At 44.9% G+C, this 17,518-nt stretch overlaps 1 protein-coding gene across 1 annotated transcript in view; it reads left to right on the plus strand.

Annotated features, from left to right (window-relative positions):
- Positions 1 to 17,518, plus strand: part of USB1 (U6 snRNA biogenesis phosphodiesterase 1) — a 206,152-nt gene that overhangs the window by 177,542 nt on the left and 11,092 nt on the right. Inside the window, exon 6 of the mRNA XM_078668662.1 lies at positions 5,534 to 5,617. Within this exon, the coding sequence (XP_078524788.1) occupies positions 5,534 to 5,617 (84 nt within the window). The remainder of the gene's footprint in view (positions 1 to 5,533; positions 5,618 to 17,518) is intronic.

Below are 17,518 nucleotides of genomic sequence, written 5' to 3' on the forward strand. Positions count from 1 at the left end.
ATATCTAGATGATATTGCTGTCTTTAGCTCCACCTGGGAGGATCACCTGATCCACCTGAGGAAAGTTTTAGAGGCCCTGCAAAAGGCAGGCCTCACTATCAAGGCTACTAAGTGCCAGATAGGGCAGAGTCAAGTTGTATACTTGGGCCACCTTGTAGGTGGAGGCCAAGTTCAACCTCTGGAGAGCAAGATACAGGCCATAAAGGACTGGGCTCCTCCAACCACCCAGACACAGGTCAGAGCTTTGTTGGGCCTGTCTGGTTATTACAGGAAATTTGTCAGAAATTATGGAACCATTGTGACTCCACTTAATGACCTGACAAGTAAGAAAATGCCAAAGAAAGTTCAGTGGACAGTTAGCTGTCAGAAGGCATTCGATGACCTAAAGCAGGCCATGTGCACTGCACCTATTCTCAAGAGTCCAGACTACTCCAAGCCTTTCATTGTCCAAACAGATGCTTCTGAGTTGGGTGTGGGAGCTGTTCTATCTCAGCTGAATATTGATGGTCATGACCAGCCCATTGCTTTTATAAGTAGAAGGCTGACCCCTAGAGAGAAACGTTGGTCAGCTATTGAGAGGGAGGCCTTTGCTGTGGTTTGGGCCCTGAAGAAGTTGAGGCCATACTTGTTTGGTACTCACTTCAAAGTTCAGACCGACCATAAGCCCCTCTTATGGCTAAATCAAATGAAGGCTGAAAACCCCAAACTTCTTGGGTGGTCCATTTCCCTACAGGGAATGGACTTTACAGTGGAGCACCGCCCAGGAACTGACCATGGTAATGCAGATGGTCTCTCCAGGGGCTTCCACTTAGAGCAAGAAGACTTACCTGGTCAAGGTTAGTTTAATGTCCCTAAGTTTGGGGGGGGGGTTATGTAGGAGAGTGGGGTCTGCAATCCCATGGCCACCCCAGATTTTTGATTTTTGCTTCACTGGTTTACGACTTACCCTGGCTGTGGGCCTGCTAATCAGACCCACAGCCTAGCTGTTCTCTCTCTAAATTGACAAGCATGTACCTTAGGTGCATTTACCAATTGGTACTGGGCCACCTTATCAGTCCCTGTACAGTATACCTTAGGTATCCAGGGCATAGGTGTACCCAGGGCCTACCAGGGGCTGCAGCATGTATTATGCCACCCCTGGCTGGCCACCCAAATCTGACACAACTGGCTGCACGACAGCTGGGGCAAGGTGGTGTAAACACCCTTTGCTTTAGATATAGTATTCCTATATCTAACCCTAAAATGGACACATATATTCCTATCAGTCACTCCGATGGCAGGCCTTAGCAATCCTGAAGGCAGAGTGCTTGGATTTATGTGAGATGGTGCTCTGGCATGAGCTGTGCCCATTTGCAGCTTGCGGAACCAAGTCCTAATAGCTGTTCCATGATCACGCTATACCATGTACTCTTAAGTGCATTATAATCCTCGCGGTTAAATGCTAACTTTGGCATAGCATTATCAAAACATGTCGAGTAAGGTGTCATACGAATTGGAATACTAACCCCTCGCCAATTCTGGCGACGGGGTTAGCATTCCACCCTTTTAGAGGGACACGACATGTATGTAACTGTAAACCCCGGTTAAAGTTAACTCAAGCCTCAGCATCACAAAATGGATGCTGCCACCACAGACACAAGTCTGACCTCCTGCTGCTGGGAGTCCTTCCAGCGAGGGAGGCTCAGACAAAGGGTTTCCTGCCTTGGGAGGTGCTAGCCCCACCCCAGACAGGATTTTGTGTATTGGGTAGGCTCAGGCTGAAAGGAATGAGACATGCCTGGGGCACACAAGGTGCCCTGTGCATACACCGGTTCCAGGAATCCGACGACCCAGCTCGACAAGACCCGGACCTCCAGAATTCTCTGACCTCTACCCACATCCACAGCACAGCTGAGACCCGTGGGTGCGACGAGCAACGTGGAGGCGGCCATCTTGAAGAAACCTGCACAGCTTTTCCAGCACGACCCCCGAGTGACCCTCGTGTGAGTGCATCAGGGTTTGAGAAGCCCTACACCGACGCAGCTCCTGCACCAAAGACCAGCCCCCCAGCATCCCCGTGATCTGCGTGGGGCCCTTTTGCCTGGTTGCTGCTTGCCCTGTTGTCTGGTCACTTGCCGGCTGGCCAGTGACCTCTGAGACGACGACCCAAAGAATTCGACTCTGCTAGTCTGGTTCCCCAGACTGGCCCTTGCTTCCTTGTAAAAGAGGAGCACCCCGGACCCTCCTGGTCCGCACCAGATGCCATCTTTGTTCCACCGTGTGGCTTGCATTAGCCAAGGCCTGTTGTCCAGATCGACGATCCGACACCGCCAACAGCAGCAGACTACGTGGGACAGCTCGTGCCTCCAGCCTGGTCGTGAAGAGCATCTCCTGGTCCTCGCAGCTACAGAGAGAAGCGACCCCTCCTTCACCTGAACTCGGCGACAGCTCCTGGTTCCCTCCTGGTTCCAGCACCGTCACTGACTAGTGACCAAGACTCTGTCCCCTTCCTTTTCAGGACTTCCATCTTCTTAGTTCCATCCTTGGAACCACCGGACTCCTCCATCTGGCTGCCTGCCAGCAACTTCTTGTTTCAGGCATCACCGGGATCAACGCAGCAACTCCGACGCAACTTCAGCCCTATGCACCCGCAGCCTGTGGGTTAGGTAACTAAAGCTTCTAGGTGCTGAAGTCTGTGTTCACTATCCTAGTGTCCAGGTCCACTGTTGTTTTCCCTCCATCCAGCCGGGTTCGTCCGGAATCCGTAACTTTGTAAACTGTTGCATCCATAGACGTTGGTACGCATCTCGCGTGAGAGTTTCCACTCTGCACGTGAGTCCCGTGGGCCTCCTCCTCCTTACTTACCTAGTTTGTAGCGTAGTCCCAGCGATCCGCCAGCCTCTGGATCTCCTTACAGTACTTTCCTTCCTCGCATTCCATTGTTTTGAGTATATGGTTTGTCGTGCCCCTAAGGCACACGTGTAAATCTTGTGCGAACTCGTATTTCCTTTTTAGTATTGTCATGTGCTTAGCCCTCTGACCTCATAAAGAGTTCAGAGGTGTTGTTATTAATAAATAGATTGTTTATTTTCATAACAACTTGTGTGGTGTCCTTTCATTTGGTATTCAAGGGGTTATACTATGGTAAAACAGCTGGCTTCACATGCCAAAAGAGATTAGCCTAAAAGACTGCTTTTGTCCACGCTACTAGGATAGCTGGTCTATACGGTTGACTTTACAACCAATCACCATAAGGGTTGTTTGGACTGATACAAGGTGATCACTAGAACTAGTGAGCATCATATATCAGGCCAACTTCTCACATGCCCTGGCCATGATTCGGGGTTGGAGGGCACATCTATTCTTTCCTCCACGAGATTCAGTAGATTTCACCAACACACCAGTATCACTAAAAGAAAGACTAGGCTATACCCAAAATGCACTTCTCCCCTCACCACAGAGACTCTTAAGTGTCCGTGTAGTTATAAGGAGGATAGGAAAGGACGTATACTATGATGCCAGTGTCTGTGTACTGTACAGAGGAATGCTTGGTTATACGAGTGTGTGTGTGGTGTGGGTGTGGGTGTGTATGTGTGGTGTGTTGTTAAGAGTAAGTACCTTGATTGGGAGTGAATGTGTAATGTAGAGAGCACTGCAGGAGGCAACGATCTGATAGCAATCAGTGTATATACTATATTACAGTAGGTTGTATTCTTGAACCAGTGTGTGTTCTGTACTGCAGGAGGATGTTATCTGATACCAGTGTATGTGTGTGCTGTTTTGGGGAGGCTTTGTATGTACTCAGCTAAATGAGGCTGTGATATGATACCAGTGAGTGCGTGTTTACTGTGGTGGAGGGGACTGTGTTCGGATGCCTATGAACCTGTGTGCTGCCCCTTAATGATGCTGTGATTGGATACAAATGAATACATGTGTTATAGGGCCAAGAAGCATTTTACCACCAAGCCAGTGAATGTGTGCACTGTGCCAGACGATCCTGTATCCTGATAAAGATTACTGTGTGAGTGTTTGCAGTGTGCTAGTTCAAAAGTGTGTTCGAAGCCAGGGAGTGCGTGCAATGTACAGAAGAAGATTGTCTCCTAGTCAGGGCGGGACTTGTAGATCCAAGGAATAGTACATCCCTGCAGGGTTTTCATACGACCAACAGTATTCAAATACCCACGAATTAAATTTGTTGTATGTAAATTTGTAATCTACATATCCTTTGTAGATATCCTGAAAATATCAATGGGTTTTATAATGCTAGTCAGTTTATCAGTGCTTTTATGTGAGACTTCCAGCAGGACCCGATTACCCAATACATACACTTAGGACAATATCTTATGAAATATGCCAGCTTGTGGATCCTTAAAACACGACAAACACACCCACAGACCTCTTCAAATTAACATGCACATTCTGGTTGCCTAGGGGTGGGGGGGGTCTGTCTGTGTCCGATTTGTTCCTTTTCCTTACAGATGTGCTTTTGGCAAATATTGGTTTTAAAATGCTTTCTGGAGGAAAGTCTGTGTCACATGAGTTTAGTGTCACATATGCGTAGGCTTAAATGACTGCTATTAGGATGATCTTTCCTTTCTCTTTTTCTGTGCTCCCCCTTCCATGTCCAAATGCGTTGTAATTTTTTTTCTGCACTTTTTTCCTCTCTGTGGTCCTCCAACCAATTGCAATCTTTCTCCTTAGTGGCCGTACTTTTTTTTTTTGTTTTTTTTTTTTTGTTTTGTTCCCTGGGCTGTCTGAGGTCCAACTATTGCCTCCAGTAGGATCTTCTTTTCTCCTGAGTAGACCCTCTGTGCTTCTAAGAGTTGTCTTTTGTCATTGCAAGTTGTGAGGGGAAGAGCGCTATATAGCATTCATTAGGTAGAGCAGTTGTATATCAGTGCTCGTTGTGTGCCGGAAAGTTGGGTGAATGTGTCACGGACCAGTGAGTGTGTAGGTCTTTTACAAAAAAGGCTGGTCCTCATGATGATTGTGCAATCTACCCGAGGGTGGCATGCCTTACACCAGTGATTGTGTGCAGGGGGCCTTGGGTGTAGAGAGCTAATGTACCATGGTGCTAATCATCATACACATTGAGCTGGGGAAAGCGGAACTGTGATAACCAGTGCTTTTATATGTTGTGTTCTGGGTCTTGACACCAGTTTCTGTATGCAGCGCCCCAATAGAATGCTGTGCATTGATACCAGTTACTATAGAAAGTGTGCCATAGTAAGTATATCCCTTTACGCCAGTGAACATTATGCTCTCACTGATCATATGCAATGTGATAAGGGAGAAATACTCCTGTTAGCGGTGATGGTGTGTAGTGCGCCAAACCAGGCTTTGTGCTGGCAAGAGGACTACATATAGAATGATGTTCCTGTAACCCATGCGCCAGTGTAGTTTATGCAGGGTAAATCTATGTCCTGATAGTAGTGGTTGGGTAACAAAGCACAAGGTTGCAGAAGGTAGATCGGAGGCTGTGCTCAGTAGTCTGTAGGCTCTTGAGGCATTTATTTCAGCCTCTGCTAATAATATTCCTTTTATTTAAAAACAGGATCCCTCCTTCCATCTTAGCCTGGCATGGTGTGTCGGGGACGCAACTGAGAAACTGAATGTGAAGTGCCTACAGGAACTTCAGGTAATGACAAACTGCTAAGCATTAATTAGGTAGAACATACATTATTCCAACTGTTCTTGTTTAACTTTTACCTCTTGGAGTATGAGTTTGCGGGTGAGTGATGAATACATCATGGCACCATTGCCTACTATATCTACAAATGGTAGATATGAAACTGGAGTACAACACAGATTTGTTCTTATTAGCACAATAACCATTTTAGATGAATGGGCTCAGCTGACCAGTTTTTAAGGCATTAGGCATTTCTGGAGGTAGTAGGATGATTAAGCATAGAGTATTTAACTTTCTGTAAATTGTGGTAAGACGCCTATAGGAAAGTTCATTCACTACAGAATGATGGAGGGTGTGTAAAATTAAGAAGTGCCTTGTGTGAGCTATGGAGGGCTGCAGCGATGCAGGATGCGAAGACATACTTTAGTATGCCTAGTTGTCCTGGATCACTACCCTGATAGAGGGTAAGGTAAGAGTCATTTTGTGATGTCACAGAATGTCATTGATTGCTGTGTCTGTGTAGAGTGGCGCTAAGTGTTTTGAAACTATCAGCTGTTGACCCGAGTCTTTGAACCTTGACAGAAGTGGCAAATGAGCTATTGAGAATGCAGAGAGGTTCAGGCTGATCTCCCGCTCCCCAATGCAGCGAGAGTGAAAAGGTCTGGTGCCGTTGCCCTTCCAAAAACATATTTTTACAGAAATGAAATCCAGTTCTTACAATGTAACTTCTTTCAGCAAACACTGTCCCGCATTGGCAATATACCACACAGTTATGCATTTGTAACAGATGTGCCTCTAAGTGTGACGTGTTTGTGCTCATTCATGTCATGTTCTGCATGGTCTATCCTCTAACATGTGACGGAAATGTGGGATTCGCATACATCTATGCACCCAAATATTTGCTTTATTACCGAAGCCTGGTTGCATTCGTTAGCCCTCCATTCTATTCCTAAAGCTTTTCTCAACAACTACAAGTTAGGCTTGACAGAGAAACCAAGCCGTGAGGATTTGCCTTCCTGGACTCCTTTAAAGTTGAGCTCATTACTCTTCTATCCGATTGGGCGGAAATGGCCATATTTAAACAATAATCTCCCCATGGCGATATATGGAAAGGCGCATTAGTGTGTCGCCCCCCTGGCTCCAAGAAAGATTTCATCCATAAACCGGCTGAACTTCTAGCATCTCACATGCTTTCCACGGGTACATTTTTCCCAGTAGGTGACTTCAACTACCACGCAGAAATAGTTACCAACCGTAACGTATCACTCCTACTATCTGGTCTCAAAATGCCAGACCTACACCTTACTGTATACTGGGCCTACACATTTAACCACTGTTTTTTCTAATTCAAGACTTTTTCACAAAGACACTTAAGAGCCTTTAACTTGGACTGACCACTTTCTCATCCGTTTCCAGATCCCTACTACTGTCCTTTCTAAGCCTAAAATCGAAAATCGCTCGAGGTCATGACTGTGGCGGAAAGTCACCCTTGAGTCCTTCATTTGTGCCATTTGTGCACCTAATTTGTATAATGCGTAGGATATAAACTCTTCCTTAGCTTTATTCCAACAGGCCCTCTCCGAAGCTCTAGATAATGTCGATCTATACAAGTAACAGAACCTTAAATCCAGCAGACATCATGCCCCTTGGTACACAGCTGAACTAAGGCTCATCAAATCCAGCTGCAGAAAGCTGGAATGAAAATGGAGGGCTTCAAAAGCAGCTACCCACAAAACAAACTTCAAATGAGCACTAGGTGCTTATCACAGCAAACACGGGCAGCACGCAGGCAACATACCATCAACAGGATTGATCAAGCAGGAAACTGTCCTGGTTTGAGCTGAGTCTATCTGCACACAACATTGTAATGCTCTCCCCAGTGACCATGAGGGCTGTGCGACACATTTGTTTACGGCAAGGAAAAGCTCCCGAGGACCCCTGCAATACATATTCGTTTGGAGGTCAGCAGTACATTTATTTTTTATTATATAGAGTTTTATATAGCGCAAACTTGACCCGAATTGGGTATCAGAGCACTTTATATAGCACCAGTTGCATTACATGAGGACATCTTCATTTTTGTTAGGCACGGGGAGATTAAGGGATTTGTCCAGAATCACAGGATGTTCAGCGTCATTGCCGAGACTCAGACTCAGTTCCCCAGATTCGAAGTCGACCGCCCTAGCCATTAGGCCAACTCCTCTCCTCTACATGCTTTTCCACAGTCCGCTTCATGCGAGATCAGCAAGCTTCCAGTACGATATATGTATTTAGGTCACGTTGATGTAACCGGCGATGCTTCACCTCTCGTTCTGGATCTTGGAAGCAGTTTCTGTACTGATTCTACGCATTGTGGGTATGAGTCTCAGGCGCTGCACATGGAATACACTGCTACGTACTATCAGGATAGATCAGTGCGGTGCTCTTGAAAGAGGGAGAAAACAACCAACCACCCCACAAAGTTAATCAATCGGAACAATTGAAACAATATTTGTGCCAAATTCAAAGCACACAACAATACAATCAAAGCTACATCAAGCAATTATTTTATGGCAAAGAAAGATGCTGAAATTCTTTTTCCTCTTTATGCTGTTTTATTTAATTTTATTTTAGCCATACGCCAACGTGTTTCATCGCAGCGGGAATCACCCCTTGCGACTTCCTCAGGTCTGCTATACTTCAAAAGTCTCCCAAAGGATCCTCCTAAAACACAGTACGATTTTGGAGAATTCGAATCTGCTGGTTCTTAAATTTAAATCCGTAAAAGTTTAAAGGTTCTGGACTTTCCTTCGAGTTATCCTGTGGTACTTATCCACACCGTGTACTCCAGTTTAGTCTACTCTCGCCTCGTATATGAGAATAAAGAAAGCAACTAATCTGTTTCCAAGTCCCAATCAATAGCAACAGCGGTCGCGTCTCCTCGTGTACGAATCTCTCAGTCCCGATTACAGGCCTTGGCCCTTACCTGAGGCGACGTTTTGTTCTGAAGCGGCGGTGTGCTGCTCCTTGCTCCGTTTTCTTAAATAATTGGAAAATATTGATTGTAGTGTTTCTCTCTCAGATATGCAGGTCCTAATCGTGAGTTGAATGTTGTCTCTTTAATTGACAAACTTCCGATTGCTTATAATTAGCTGTTATTTATTGTTTGTATTGTTTTGTGCATTTATGTAGCGCAAAACTGTCACCCTCCGGGTATCCTGGCGCTTAGACTTGGCGGTAGACAGCACGTTACCAACCCATAGTTGGCAGTGGGAGGACTAATTTTCCATCCTTTGGAACAACAAGGTTTTCAGATTCGTTCTAAAACAGGCCCACGAGTTGGCCTATCTGATAGTCTGGGGCAGATCATTCCATAATCGTGCAGCTGCCACCCCAAAGGCTCTCCCCCCCCCCCCCCCCATTCTGTTTTTATTAAATCTGGAGGTCTTAATCAAATTTGCATTGGAGGAGCAAAGCTGCCCTTTCGGATTATGCCATATAAACCTCTCCTGCAGCGGGATAGTGCCCTCCTTGTGTGCAGCTTTATACACAATGCAGAGAGATTTAAAGCAGATTCTCTCTTTGATAGACTGCCAGTGTAGGTCTCTTAGGGCTAAGGTCGTAGAGGACCTATTCAGCGCCAGCTTAGCTGCCATGGACTGGACTCTCTGCAGACTCTGTAAGATGTATTGTGGGGCTCTCAAATACAGAGCATTGCAGTAGTCCAGTCTGCTAAGAATTACGCTCCTTACTATAAGCGAACGGGTATTTGTGGGCAGAAACGGAAGAATCTGTCGCAGCATCCGCAACCAGGAGAAGCAGACGCTGGCAGTTTTATTTGCCTGGGACTCCATTTGGAGACTACTGTCCACTAGTACCCCCAAGTTGCGCACCAGGAACCAGGGGATCATCTTCTGGGGTAAGCTTAAACTCCAGTATCGGATGTAGCTGCAAGCCAGTGGGAGTAGGGCAGAATATCAACTCTGCCCCCCCCCCCCCCCCCCCCCCCCATTAAATTGTAGGGAATTTTGCCTGAGCCAGCTTACTGTCTGGCACATGCACTCCTGGAACGTATCCATGGACACCGCATGTTTCCCTTCCAAGGAGATCACCAATTGGGTGTCGTCCGCGTAGTTAACCAAGTCGATTCCATTAGGCTTAATAAGGGAGAGTAGAGGGCGCAGATAGATATTAAAAAGAATATGGGGCTTATCGCAGACCCCTGCGGAACTCCGTGGTGTCCCGGGGACTTATTAGACTTGAACGGCACCATAGTCACCGCCTGTTGTCTCCCTGTTAGGTAAGATTGTAGCCACTGCAGGGCTCGTCCTTTTACCCCAGACTATTCAATCTTTCCACCAGTATTGTATGACTCACCGTATCAAATGCGGCTGACATGTCTAGTAACACTAGAACAGAAGAGTCTCCGTTGTCGGCACGCATCCGTAGTTTGTCCATTACGGTGGCCAGAGCAGTCTCCGTACTGTGGCCTGGGCCAAAGGGATAAGACTGAGGTCCTTATCCTGGGCAAGCACAAGGACTTACGGGGCCCTCACCATTGGCCTCAGGAAATGGGTTCCTTTCCCCTACCTGTCACCCACGTCCGTAATCTGGGCATCATTATTGATGATAGTCTCTCTATGAGACAACAGGTGGCGAGTGTTGCTGCCATCTGTTTCACGATCTTGATGTGGCTTCGTAAGACCATTTGGATGCTTCCTGCCTCAACCCAACGCACGGTAGTCCAGGCACTCATCACCTGTCGCCTCGATTACGGCAATGTTCTCTATCTCGGTAGCTGCCAAACGGTACTGAGAAAGCTACAGGTAGTTCAGAACTCTGCAGTACGCCTTCTTTGTCAAGTTCCTAGACAGGCTTCCATCTCGCCGTATTTACGTGACCTTCACTGTCTTCGAATTGATCAAAGAATTAAATTTAAAACCCTGTGTTACATCTTTAAAATCAAACAGGGTGTGGCGCCAGCGTATCTGCAAGAGCTCTTCCTTCCTTACATTCCTTCTCGTCCCCTGCGCTCTACAGCCCACGGAGACTTCGTGATTCCCAGATTTAAACTTGCAAGAATGGGAGGCCGCTCCTTTTCTTGTCTTGGCCCCAAAATCTGGAATTCTCTTCCGGTGTCCTTGAAGAATGACCCGTCCTATTTCAACTTTCGAAGAAATCTTAAAACTTGGCTCTTTTAGTAGCAAATGGTTCTTGACTGCTCCTTTTCTAGCAATTTGTGTGCTAGGCACTGGGAAACCCTTTTTGGGTAGCTGCACGCGTTACAAAACTAATTTAATAATAATTGATCCCTATCTAGTAGATGGTTGTCCTCTAGGTAGCTAGACAAAGTCTTGCTAACTATTTTCTCTAGGATTTTAATTGGGTAGGGCAACAGATATATGGGTCTAAAATTGGCCGGGATCATAGGGTCCAGGGAGGGTTTCTTGAGCAGGGGGGTAACTACTGCCTGTTTCCAAGCCTCTGGAACCACTCCATCTTCGAAGGACTGGTTACATATTAGTCGAAGCCATGGAAGAGTTTCCTGCCTGAATACCTTCCAGACTCTAGGCGGGAGAGGGTCCCGGGAGGAGCCTGAGGTGATGCTTTGGGCTAAGTTATACTGTGTTAAAACGTGTCTTGTACTAAACGTTATCACACTACATATTGTTTTTGTTTGTCTGCGCAGAGAAGCTAGGTTTATTTCTAAATTGTTATGTGTAATATAAATAAATGAGAGACCTCATCGAAGTAGAGTTTACTCTTTGCAGTTTGTGCATGGGCCTCGAATATTGGAGCAAAATCCCTTCATGGACCTCCTTTTTTTTTTTCCCGTCCTCATACATGCCACCAGTAGATGTTAACTCTAGATGAGCTTACTCCAGGCCACTGACACAAACCAACCTTTCCTGCCCTTATGTTTGTGGATAGCCATTGGAGATTACCCAGAGGTAGGTCAATTCCAATCCAGCTCCCATTTCCGATGTTACTTGCCACTTTGGGAGGATAGGACCACTTAACCTCTGGCATAATCATTGGACTTATTGATATAATTTCTCACACCATGCATTTAGTGCAGACCAAAGCTTTATAGAATTTACCCCACCACACAACAAATCTAAACGGCTCACTGCCATGATATTTCTTAAACAATCCACAAACTTTGGAGGGTTTTCCGATTTCCACTCCTTGCAGATCTCCCTCCTAGCAATGACAACTACGTAGAAAATAAACTGTGAGGTACAGCTTTTTATATCATAATCATTCGGGAGGCCAAACAAAACTAATCTAGGACTATAAGTTATTGGTATTGACAACACTTCTTCAAGAAACCCACACACCTGCCTCCAATAATTAGCTATTTCTGGGCATTCGACAAACATATGTCCATCGTCTGCTGCTGGAAATTTGCATCTTGGGCATAAGTATTCTTCCATTGCAATTTTAGAAAGTTTTGCAGGTGTCCAGTATGCCCTATACGACGTGAACAGGTGGTTTCTTCTCAAATTTGATGGTTTTATGATTTTTTGAGACAGTGTAAGGGAGTCCGTCCAGATTTTTAGCAGGTCTCTTGAGATCTGTACTGTGGAATTATCCCATAGCTTAATGGTTTTCGCCTCTAGATTATCTTTAGTTCCCACCAGTGTCCTATACCATAAAGCAACCTCACCTTTCCATCCCTTCTCCCTACTGATTGGTTAAAAAATAAAGCTATTCTCCTCATTAGACCAATTCTGATTTCCCCACCAAGCGGATAGCTGATAAAATTTAAATCTAGTCAAGGTGCCTTCTGTTAGATTTGATAGGGATTCCCAGCTTAATAATGTTGAGTTATTACACAGTTCCCCCCATTTCATGAGACCTGCTGTTTTCAGCGGAAGAGCAAGTTGGTCCTGTAGACATTCCGGAGTACCAGGAGAATCCCATATTGGGGCCTGGGGGTGATAGTATGGGATGTCTAAAATTCTACGTATTAATTGCCAGTTATCTAAGGCTGTCCGTAAAAGCTTCAAGCAAATTTTCTTAAAAAACTTCTGATCTCCAAATTTATAAAGAAAAAAGTCTGGGCCATGTGGTAGGTCTGATGTCATAGCCCGAAAAAGTTTACCGTGAGACGAAGAGTCCAATTTGTTGGCTAGGAGTCTGACATTTTTAAACTGAAAAGCATAACAGTAAAAAAGTAAATCCGGAAGAGCCAGCCCACCCAATTTCAGTCCCCTCCTCAATTTCCTCCAAGCTATTCTCTGGGATTTAGTAGCCCATATAAAAGAGCCGATCCTCCCTTGCAAATTAGAGATATCCTTTTTATCAAATTTTAAAGGGATAGAGTTAAATAGAAAGGAGACCTTTGGCAGTATTATCATTTTAAGTAGATTCTCTCTACCATAGATGTTAAGAGGCAAAGTGTTCCATCTAGTCAAAAGCTTCCTGACTTCCTTAACGACCATTGACCAGCTGGTTTTGGGAACTTCTTCCAGATTGTGTGTAAGATAAATCCCTAGGTATCTGATTTTTAGTTTTGCTTCTGGGATCTGGACGGGGTTATTCCAGCTCATTATGTCCGTTTTGTCTTTATTAATGCTGTACCCCGAAACTGTGCCAAAGTTTTCAGCCAATTCAAATAGCCTGGGGATAGCCTCCACAGGGTTAGATGTATAAAGAAGAAGGTCATCTGCATAAAGGGCTGTCTTAAGCACCAGGTCTCCCATTATGAATGGTTTAATTATTGGATCTTGTCTCAGAGAGCAGACAAATGGCTCAATGTAAATGTCAAAGAGAAGGGGGGACAGGGGACAACCCTGCCTCGTTCCCCTAGAAATGTTCAGCCATTCGGACAAACTACCATTAACTAGTACTTTGGCCCGGGGACTCCTGTATAATGTCTCAATCCCTTTGATAAATACATCTGGAAAACCAAATGTTGTCATGGTCCTCCATAGGAATAGCCAGTTAACTTGATCGAACGCCTTTGCGGCATCAATAGCCACAATAGTGAGCGGCATCTTCTTTTCAATTGCTATGTCTATCGCTCCAATAACTTGAAATGTCAGTTCATTTAATTGACGGCCAGGAATAAACCCCCTCTGATCCGAGTGGATAATAGACTTAATTATTTTGGCCAATCTAGATGCGAGTATACCGGAGTAAATTTTTGAGTCTGAATTTAAGAGAGAGATGGGTCGATAAGACTCTATCTTTTTTGGGTCTTTATTTGGTTTTGCTATAAGGGAAATTGTAGCTTCTGACCATGAGGCTGGGATACATTCCCCCTGCAGGAATATTTTATTAAAGAGTCTCAGTAATGTGGCTATCACTCCTTCTAAGTTATCTTTATAAACCTCGGTCGGCAATCCATCGGGACCAGAGGCCTTATTTCTGGCCATTTTTTTCAACTGAGACCTTACTTCTCCCTCCGTGATCTCAGTAACTAGGAAAGTTCTATCCGAATCGCTCAACTGGGGTAGGTCTCTCAAAGCCCACCAATTTTCCAACTCTTCCAACCCCAGTGTATTCTTTTCCTGATAAAGTTCCTCCATAAAGCCTCTAGCCTCCCCCCTTATCTCTATATCTTCTGCTAAAGGCAGCCCAGTGCCTCGCTGTGTTAAAAAGTTAATATTATTTCTACTACGCTCTGACCTTGCCTTCCAGTCTAACAGTGAGCCACACTTCTCTCCATACTCAAAATTACGGAGCTTGCTTACTTCCCACCTATCTTTAATTGTCTTATCAGCTCGAGCTTTAAAGCCTGTCTGTAACTCTAATATTTCTTTTTCAAGACCCTGTATACTAGTTCTAACGTCTAGAGCAGGCTGCTGTAATTGTAGTTCTTTGTTTTAATTAAGTCTAAATCATGAGTATCCTTTTCTTTCTTGAGTTTTCTATTTAAAGCCATATGAGAACCATAGATTCCTCTTAAGTAAGACTTAAGTGTGTCCCATACAGTTTGATCTGAGGCCGTTCCCTCATTAAACAAAAAAAACTCCAACAAACTCTCCTTGATTTTGTTTTTAATCTCATCATCTAACAAAATGGTCCTATCAAGTGTCCACCTATACTCTGAAGGGCTAATTTTAAAAGTTATTTTTAACTCGACCACTGAGTGATCTGACAACCCTACTGGGATATGTGAAATTGAAACAATATTAGATAAGAATGATTGATCTAACAAAAAAAATCTATTCTGGAGAACTGACTATACTTCTTACTATAGAAAGAATACTCTCTAAGATTACCATGCTTAATTCTCCAGGCGTCCTGTAATGAAAAGTCTTTCATAATGTTCTTTAATGCTAGAAGGGATTTATTTGGGGAGTTGTATTTAACCTTGGAGGTACGGTCTAATTGTGGATCCATTATGAGATTAAAATCACCTCCTAATATGACTGGAGCTGTATATTGTATCATATACTGCTCCAGTTTTTGAAGGAAACAGGCGTTATCTTCGTTAGGACCATAATAAACCGCACACAAAAAATTAGAACTACCAATCGAAAGGACTTCTGCCAACCAACGTCCAGACTGATCCGTGCCCCAGTCATGAATCCTGATCCCCTTATTGGCACTTACCATTATAGCTACCCCTCTAGTAGAACCAGTTTGCTTAGAGCAGAGAATTTCCTGAACCCAGTTAAGTTTTATAAATACTTTCTTACACGCTTCTGCTTCCAGATGCGTTTCTTGTAAAAGATATACATGGGCTTCAGAATTTTTCAAGAAATCGCCGACTCTTTGTTGTTTCTTTCAGCTCCCTATGCCATTCAGATTCCAGGAAAGGATTTTACTGCTAGATGTCATGTTTAAAACCATAATACCTTAGTTCTGCGCCTAGTACCAGTGGTGACCTGTATTCATATTTGAGTTTAAGAATATAGAAACTTATGGCAGATGAGGACATTTTTATTTGTTTCTTCCCTTCCCCCCTGTGACCCCACCCCTCCCACCCCCCGAGGAACCCAACCCTCCTGTTTGGCGTGAGCACGCCATTGGGGGCACCCGCACCCTTAGACACCTTCTTACGTGAAACTGAACAACAGTCTTTTTCCCCATACAATCTTAAAGACCCCCCATTTATAGAAAAAAGGAAAATTTTCTTTCAATATACATTTGTTTTCCCCAAAATACCAAATCAAGTGATTTAAGTAGGTTCCCATATTAACAGAGGGTTAGCTCATTTTTACTAATAAATCGTCAACTTCTTCTGGGAAGTGACACGTAAACATCTTATTATTCCACATTATTTTTAATAACGCGGGGAACTTCATTTGGACCTGGGCTCCCAATGAACTGGCATCCTTGAACCCAGCTCCCATTGCCTTTGAGCAGTCTTTCCCCCAATGTCAGATCTGATTTGATAGGGATTGGCACGATAATGGAGGGAGGTACGTGCTAAACACCTGCTGAGAATTAGTTCTTTAACATTGTAGGTCTGAAAACAAACCAAGATCTTCCTTGGTGCCTTACGATCCGGATGTAGTCTATAAAGGTCTCTATGTACTCGCTGGATCTCAGCTTCTAGATCGATATCCAGCCGGTCCTTTAATATATCTTCCCAAAATAGTTTACAGACAAATCCCTTAATATCTTCCACCTCGGCCCCTTCTGGGATTTTGAGAATCCTGAGGTTATTACGTCGAGTCTGTGTTTCCAGTCTCATCAGTGTCCGATTTTGGGCCTTGATGGCTTCTATGTCCTTGGAGTTTCCTTTTGAAGCTTCTGAAAGTGTAGTAACTTTGCTCTCCAATATACTAGTCCTGGCCGTGATCTCCTCTAGCTTAGTCTCTAAGACATCAAATCTGTCATGTAGCCCTCTTTGATTTCTCTCGGAGATCTCGAATTTACCCAGCAAATCCCCTCTCAGTGATTTAAACAAAGAGCCAAGTCTGTCCCTCTCAGTCTCAACCCCATTTGATCCATCAGCTCCAACAAGCTGAGGGGTCGAACTATATGTATCAGATATTGGGGGGGGGGAGGCAAAGATTCAGCACGAACAGTATGAAGAGCAGGAAGGGGAGAGGTCACAACAGGACTCAACGATGCTTGCATTATTGGAACTATAGGTGGAACAGGGACTTCACTCGTCATGGCCACTGGGACGCCTGTGTCCAAGCCTAAACCTAAGCCTGAGCTTAAGCCTGACTTGTGATCGGGGCTGGTCTGTGCAACTACCCCTAGTTCCCCCTCGTTAGGGGCTGACTCCAGTATTGCATACTTGTTGCAGAGGGGTAAAGTAGGAGAAAATGAGAGAGTAAGTACTTCATCCAACCGAGCAGTATCAGCTACTTCAGGGCCTAATTTGGCTTCTTCCTTATTTTTTACACTCTCCTTAGAGTTTACTGCTTGCTCCATTATTTTAAAGTAGCTTTTAAGTGAAGGAGTACCTTTTGGTGCTTGTAGCTGCTTTATCGCCTTGGCTGACCCACCCTTTCTCACACCACCTTTCCCCTTTTGTTTATATGGAGAAATGGGCGTTGGCCCTCCTCTTTCAGCAGTGTCGGCAGACTCCCAGTCCCAAACCCCTTGTTTCCTCAGCTCTTGTCTCGACCTTAACTGATACCTATTCCTTCCCCCGTTCTTCCCTTAGCTGCACTGTCCTGTTTTCGGTGGTGATAGACATACGCTCCCCCCTCTGCAATACCAGTCTTAATGTCTTTAACTGATCTATCACAATCACTTTAACAGATTGGTTTGGTATTGACTGCCTCCATACAATCCTCCCCTCCAAAATCCACCTTACCGCCGTTTAGTGTTGCATAGGCCCTCCTGCCTACCGGACCTTTCCCTCGAGAAAAAAACGCCTCCCTGGAACGAAGCCAGAGACTCCTGAGGCTGACTCGGAGCTCTCGTCTGTCACGTTTAGCCTCGGCGGTCTGTGTAGCAGCAACCTCCCACAGCTTACAGCTCCAGATCCGACACAGCTGGCCAGTCTCCGCT

This window comes from Lissotriton helveticus, chromosome 12, assembly GCF_964261635.1.
Source record: "Lissotriton helveticus chromosome 12, aLisHel1.1, whole genome shotgun sequence".
In the NCBI taxonomy this organism is placed as follows: domain Eukaryota; kingdom Metazoa; phylum Chordata; class Amphibia; order Caudata; family Salamandridae; genus Lissotriton; species Lissotriton helveticus.